Source organism: Miscanthus floridulus, chromosome 8 (genome assembly GCF_019320115.1).
Source record: "Miscanthus floridulus cultivar M001 chromosome 8, ASM1932011v1, whole genome shotgun sequence".
Classification (NCBI taxonomy): Eukaryota; Viridiplantae; Streptophyta; class Magnoliopsida; order Poales; family Poaceae; genus Miscanthus; species Miscanthus floridulus.
In genome coordinates, this window is record NC_089587.1 from 26,104,793 (window position 1) to 26,112,327 (window position 7,535).

A 7,535-nucleotide genomic window follows, 5' to 3' on the forward strand; every position below is an offset into this window, starting at 1 on the left:
TGAGAAAATTTGAAAGGGAGGATTAGACCTGAACACAGAGACTGCCTTGGTAGGAGAAGTCAAAAGGAAATGAGGAATGAAACACTGATCTACTTCACTACTTATTTGGCCACTGCCTTCGGCACACTGATAGTCTAGTATCCGCACATCAAGTCTTGGTGTCTCCTACACTGCCAGACCAAGTCTTGGTGTCTCCTACACTGCCAGACCAGATAGTTGACACCGTAGCACCCACTCGATTGCCATCTCATTAGGCATTGGTGGAGCTACACATCTAATTCTAGCCTGCAAGGGTGTTTACTACTAAAGGTCTAGTCACACCACCGTTAGGGGTGGTTAGCTTGGCGAGTGGGAATGATTGAGGAAGGAAGTGCGAGGAGCAAAATGGTAGAGGCTAGAGTAGTGGGCGATTTTTGGACGCGAGGCTGTTAGCACTACAGGCGCCAGAGCGAGACACAACCAAGTTTTTATTTTATTTTATTATCTAAATTGTAAAATGAGTACTCCCACACTTTTAATCATTCTTGAGCGACTCCGTATCAAACCAGTAGAAATCACCTAAATCACTCTTTCTTACATTGTACTGATTTTGATTTTGAATTCTATTACAGTGCTCGAACCAAGATAAAGGACAAATTCGCGAAGCTTGTAGGCTACTAGAATCAAAATCCATACTATGCTTTGCATCTAATGGATGATTTTTTCCGTTATCGTCTCAATGTTTCGAGCTTGTGGTACGTGTGTTTGTGACAAGTGTGTCTTATGGTTCTTTTTCTGAAAGAAACCGGATTTTTTTCCATCATTTTTTAAAATGAAAAGTTAATAAATCTTATATGCATGTTGTATTAGAGCACCTTCAATGTTGGCTAGAATTGAACCATGAGCCAGAAAAAGTGAACCGTCAATACTGCAGCCGGCAAACCATGGGTGTCAGAAGCAAAATCGTACCCTGTAGACGTGCCAAACACAACTGAGTAAAATAATATATATAGCACACGACGGTCGCCTATGTTTCTTCCGTTCAATTCAATAAATACTGTTCATTGCTTATAAGTCGTGACTTATCCATTAATGAACAGTATTTTTTCTCATATTAAATCGGTCAATAATATTTTTTATTATGACTAAGCCAAATAAGTCCAAACGAACGTAGCGATAAATGCTGGGTACATGACTGTTGGCATGGAGCCCGTCGGCTCCATCGAGATTCTGAATTCTAGACAACAATCGTAGAATGAGATTCTGAATATCAAAGTGATTATTGCCCTTGTACAGTAAGAATTTTATGATCGATAGTTGGATTCTAGAACCTCATTATACAATCCAACTGTTTAAATCTATTTCTCAGTTTTCTACTTCATTCTTATTTTTCGTAGAAAACCTAAACATGGCCTAAAATGAAAGAACCTAGAAATTTTTCCTTCCGAAATGGCGTACTTCCTCCGTAAAAAAAAAAACCCCCGCAATTCTAGACGGAGGGAGTAGACTAGTAGATTTCCAAGGCTCACCGGGCAGTGTGTCCGAGGCAAATCGACCGTCACCGGCCGGGGCCACCTCCCCACGGCGGCGTGCCGGTGCGGCGGAGTGTAGCTATGGGGATACCCGGAACGGAGCGGTTTCAGCTCGGCGCGTTCGATACGGAGCGGCGGAGCATGCCGACCGCGCGCGCCAACGATTACGAAGAAGCTGGGCGGTCACCGTGTGCGGGCGCCATGGCGCGATCACTTCCTCCTCCCCGCCGCCGCTCCTCTTCGCATCGTCGGGGGTCAACAGTACGCCGTCCGGGCGTCCCCCTACGATCCCGTCCTGTAAGCCGTTCTGTAAGCCGTCCTGTAAGCCATCCCGTCCTGCATTCGATGTGCAAAGTTTCGATTGATGCCAGCAGCGTGGGGATTTTGCCCCTCAGAATATTATCATCAGCAACTAAGACATATCATACTGCACTCTTGTGGAATACTATTATGTTGGATGGAATATTGCATTTTCGTGCTGCATGAGACAAAAACTAATCGATTCTCAGGTATCTTGCGTTCGTTCTGTTACTATTTTGTTGAGGTATTGAGATGATCTGTCCTGTGAATAACTAATTTACTGTTTACCTTTCCAACGGTATGGCGTTAAAAGGAAGAGAAGGGGAGTGCCCAGCTTTCGCTATTTTGTCTTGTGGTTCTTGGAATGAAAATTCACTAATTATTATGGTGCCACTGAGATTGGTGGAGACAAGTTAAAAAAAATTCAGGGACCGTGCTGGTGAAGAAAATAATGGAGGCAAACCATAGTAGAAAACTTGAGGCTGCTGTTACATTAAAATGAAATTAACATATTTTACACACATGCACACCATAAGTTTCCTTTGTATGCTCCCCTTATCTACACGCTAACAATCTCGTCTGGTTGACTGAAACTATGTTAGGCCCCATCATCAGGCGCTGCAGTCCATGATCATCTCATCTGAGTTAGGACTGAATTCTGAACAAGCAAGGACGGCAGTGGTTTTCCAGACCTGGAAGGCAACCTTATGTCTGTCTATACTCTATACTGTTATAAGCATGCTTGATTTGCTTAATCCGGCGGAAGATCCGTTCTCATGGCACTTAGATGTCATCATTATTGAAACTGTATGGTGCGGAGCTTGAACAGTTTGTACTTGCGCTGCTAACCTGGGAAGTCTCATAATCATGCCCAAGATTACGCAGCCTGGTAAGCTCTGGCAAGATTTCTTTTCCAAGATCTGGCCTGTCTTTCTTCCGTAGCTCTGCGCACCGCAATGCCAGCTTCGCGAATTCCAGAGCCTCTTCCACTGGCCAGTCTGTCACCGTCGGGTCAAGTATCTCCTGGAAGGCTCCTCTCTCTATGGCATTTTCTACATGATGCGTGAGCCCCATGGGTGATCTTGCCGTGATGATCTGGAGCAGCATGATGCCAAGCGAGTATATGTCAGACTTGGTGGTGAGCATGCCAGTCTGCTGGTACTCTGGGTCAATGTAGCAGAAGGTGCCAGCCGTCGATGTCATCCTGTACTGTGTGACATCGGCTGCGGACTGTGGCACCAGCCTTGCAAGGCCGACGTCGCTGATCTTGCTGACAAAGTTGTGGTCGAGGAGGATGTTGGCAGGCTTTAGGTCCCGGTGGACAAGTGGTTCTGGCTTTGCTTGGTGGAGGAAGAGAAGTCCAGTTGCAATGTCGGCGGCGATCCTGAAGCGGATGCTCCATGGGATTGGCAATGTTTTTCCTTGTCTGCAGAGCCGGTCCTCTAGGCTTCCATAGTCCATGTATTCATACACCAGGCAACCATACTCTGGGCAAGCTCCAAGCAACAGAACCATGTTTGGATGCCGCATGCAGCTTAGTACTTCAATCTGCAAATTGTCACAAGCATGTGATTTAGCAGGTAATTCCTTCTTTAGGCACGATACTATTGTTGTCATTTATATAAATAGGTTGATCCTGATCATGAATTCATATACATAATTGACAAGGTTTTAACCATTGGAATGATAAAACTCTATTACGAAGATTTGTTTGATGTGAGAAGAGAAGAAATCTCCACTTTGTGAGAGTGAACAAATCGCTGGAGATATAATAAACAGAAAATTTTTGGTGTTTGATGCGTGTCTAGTGATATTTAGATGAGAAAAGCTGTGAAATATAGACTGACCATATCAACAAAGAATTTACTAGCTAAAGTTTCATAAATTTCAAGGCTAGCACAATCTGTGATTGCTGTATCAGATTTACCTCTTGCTGAAATTGTTTCCGTCCCTGTGATGCATCTGGTCTTAAGATTTTAATAGCGACATTAGTATGATCCAGTACTGCTTTATATACAGGTCCATATCCACCTTCTCCTATCTTTAGCGCCTTATCAAACTTATGTGTAGCAGCTTCTATGTCATCAATGGAGTATCTCCTGTACCGGATATCATTTTTGTTCAGTGCATCAGTTGCTTTCTTCCTATCCTCAACCTCCCGCTTTGCCTTCCATTCTGCTCTCAATCTCTTCTGCGCCTCGAGCTCTGCAATTTTCTGCGCAGCTTCTGCTGCCTCAAGTGCAGCTCTGCACTTTGCTTTCTCCATTTCAACCAGCGCAAGAGCTTCCTCTTCTGCATTCCGTAGTTCTTGGTACTTTTTGGACTCTTCCACCTTCATCTGGTGCATCTGTGCTGCCTGCAGTCAGATCATTGTTCATTGTTTCAATAATCAATATCTTTAGGTTAGCTTAGGAAGAAAGAACCTGGTACTTAGCAATACAGAAGCAAACACACCTTCTGTTTGGCATCAACAGCTTCCTTACATGCAGAGTTATACATCTCCATTGTCTGTTTCAGTTCTAGTCTCAGGCGTCTCATTTCAGCTTCCACATCCTTCCAGTTTCAAGTGAAACAAAACAAGAGATTGTGTCATTTGCCAAAAAGAACTCGATGTTAATGTTATACTTATTGAGGAGGCACTTACCCCGGAACAACTTAGGCTTTCCATGGACATCGCTGAGGAGAGCTCCAAGGATTCACCAAAGTCTATGGATGGCAACTCCATGCTCATTCCGAAATCAATGTCATCTGAAAAGGAGCTACGAGTCACTGAGGGCCTCGGTGGTGCTATGAAATCAATGTAGTCGTCAAAATCCTTCTGGGGTGCTGTCCTAGCTCCAGTAAGAGGCCTGTCTCTCGACGGGGCCTTTGCATAGGCAGATAACCGGTCCACTGAATTTCTACTACTTGCCAACGGAGACGATGTATGAGAAGTCTTCTTCCAGTCCCCTCTTGAGGTCCTGTTTAAAAAACCAAATGCTCCTTTTAGCTGATATTAACAAGTTCTTTTTTAAAACATGGATGTTAAGTTATGAAGGCAAAGAGTGACCTGACTAAGAAAGTCCATGCATTTTACAATGATAAGAACAAAAGGGTGCAGATTACTGGGAACCATATTATGTTCACAGCATTTTACAATGTAACTAATTCATCCTCACATTTACCTTGAGGCATCAGACTCTATGTTTGGTTGGGAGTGTTGCTTTGGAGGGAGAGTAGTAAAGGGTGCAGGAGCTTTGGCTGCCTTCACCTGGATGGCCTTTGCCTTGTGGATGACATGTACTGTGCAATAATCAGGCGCCATCTTCATCAAGCACGTTGGGACATCAGGATTTCTAAACCTTCTGCAGAGTACAATGATCATGCCTGCTTTCAGTATAGGCATCATGGGAATGTAAAGGCGTGCAACCATGGAAGATGAATGAGCAGGTAATGTACCTGATGAATGTATTCTTAGTTGATGCGCCGACGACAATGTCTGTGATGGCATTGCTACTGGCATAGTCAATTATTGCTTTGGAGATGTCACTGCCATCCAAGATCAACTCCTTCAGATGCATCTGCGATGTAAAGGTGGCGTAAACGTGAATACTGCTTGCAGCCATTCTGGATATTACTGCTCTTATTTTAATACCGAAGCATTTGATTCCAAAATTCCCTTTTTTTTTTGGGAACCAAAAATTCCCTATTTGGCAGTTAAACGTGTACAGTTCAGTATGATATTTCTGTAGTTGATAAATATTCTGCAGCGATATCATTTATATATGCTTCCAATATTTGAGAGAAAAAAAGTAATTTTCAATGGGCACTTACCCCTTTACGAGCACAATACCCTCTATATGATATAAATAGCTGTGTTATCTCTGCGTCACCCTCATCTTTGTTTGCTTCAACTGTAAATGGTCATATGAAACAAGATAAGCCTTAATGAATCAGACCAAGATTTTAACATAAAGCAGACCATGTTGAATAGAAGAATTGAGTTTTTTTTTAGTGCGCATATCATACAAAGGAATAGGCATTTTCTTGTGTCATTTTTTTGGGTTGATAATCTAAAATGGCATCATATCGTATTGTTACGATTGAAACAAAACTTTTGGGGTAACACTTAATCTAAAATCAGCTTGTTGTTAGGAGAATTGGTCTGGTGTAATATTGCTGAAATGGTTTAGCATTGTATAGCCTGAATCTGAAGATCTCCTAATGGTCAGAAATTGTCCTAGCCCAAAAGCTGTTGAGGTTGGTTGGTATAGCAAGGCGAGTAATTGGCCTTTATTCTCATATATCATACATGTTGAATTGTTGATGCAGAAACCCAACATTGGCATATATATAAATAAAACGGCTGAAAAGGCGCCTACCCCTGACGTGGACGAGCTGGAGCATGCTGCCCCTGGTCAGGAGCTTATCCACCGCCCATTTTGCCGCCTGTTGGCTGTTCTTGTCCCGGTCGACGGCCACGATGATGGAGCTGTCCCTTGCAACCGGCTCGTGCTCGCTGCTGTGCGAAGAGGTCACGGAGAAGGGCGAGGCGAACATCTTCAATGGTGAGCACCACTGGTCTCTGTCTCTTTCGCAATGCAACAATCAGCTTCCGGCCCAATGGATTCCCAACAAACAGATAGCAAAGGGAAGGAGGATTCAAGGGGCGAAGCGGAGGGGAGAGAGAGACAAGAGGGAATTTTGCCTCTCCTCTCCCGTCGCCTTATTTTGTCCTGCTCGTCCGGCCCTAACCTCCCTCCCCCGTTTGTCTGCTGTAATTGAGCCACCCAAAACCGCAAATGCGTTTTCAGGGAGTTTTGCTGTTTCGCCCAATTTGGGCCATGAGCTTTCTCCTATTATTGGGTGGCTAGACTGTTACGGGGGCTTTGCTGTTCCTGTTTTCTTGTGTCCGTTCATCCTAATTTTTTACTATTTAACCTTTTTTTTAATAAAATTTACATTTGACCATCTGAGAAACTTAAACTCATTTTTGGACCCTGCGGGTCGGCACCATGAGTCCTGACGCCGAGGTAACACATCTCGACGCCACAGATCTTGGCGTCGAGGTACTTAGCCGTGCACAGGAGAAAATCCTACGTGAGCGGTACCTCGGCACTAGAACACGTGGCGCTGAGCTCGGCGCCACCGACGTCGAGGTACCGGCTTCAAATCGTGCGACCAAGTGAGCCCCGCAATGCCTCTCTGCTGCGTCTCTCAGTCTGATAGCGCTAGCTTCTCGCTCTGCAGTCGTCCCGTCCCATCATCTATCCATCGTCCGGTCGTCGTCCACTCGTCCAGTCCCACACAGCACACAGGCGCGCACACACACAAGGCCGCACGTTGCACGCTCCTCCAAGCAGCAGCAGCTCAGCTCATCACAGAAGGGTACTGTACTCGCCTAGTCCTCCTAGAGGAGTGGACAAAAGCCAGACAGACATAGCAGGAGGAAAAGGTGATGAGGTGAGAGCGGGGTACCGCTTGCTCTGCTGGGACCAGAGAGCCGAGCACTCACGGGTGCAGTGCAGAGAAGAGAGAACCTCCATATTTAGCTACTGCCTGCTCTGCTTACTTACAAAATAAACTATTCTAATTAAGCATTGATTGTTGATAGGATGCCATGTTGCTTCACATTGCCGTTTAGCAGCTGCTAGGCGTTTGCATTGGCATTGGAGTAGTGCGTTCTAATTGTTAGTCAAAGAAAATAAATTTTGAATTTTAAAATACGTGCAGGCCTTGCATTTT

The 7,535-nt window shown here is 44.6% G+C and overlaps 1 protein-coding gene across 1 annotated transcript; it reads right to left on the minus strand.

Annotated features, from left to right (window-relative positions):
• Positions 1 to 1,455: 1,455 nt before the first annotated feature.
• Positions 1,456 to 6,530, minus strand: LOC136471387 (U-box domain-containing protein 35-like). The gene is made up of 8 exons (XM_066469111.1): positions 6,173 to 6,530; positions 5,625 to 5,704; positions 5,250 to 5,371; positions 4,976 to 5,155; positions 4,456 to 4,771; positions 4,266 to 4,364; positions 3,739 to 4,167; positions 1,456 to 3,359 (listed from the first exon to the last, which is right to left on the minus strand). Exons 1-8 carry the CDS (start codon positions 6,348 to 6,350, stop codon positions 2,595 to 2,597), a joined length of 2,169 nt encoding a protein of 722 aa, XP_066325208.1. The 5' UTR covers positions 6,351 to 6,530; the 3' UTR covers positions 1,456 to 2,594.
• Between the last annotated feature and the right edge of the window lie 1,005 nt (positions 6,531 to 7,535).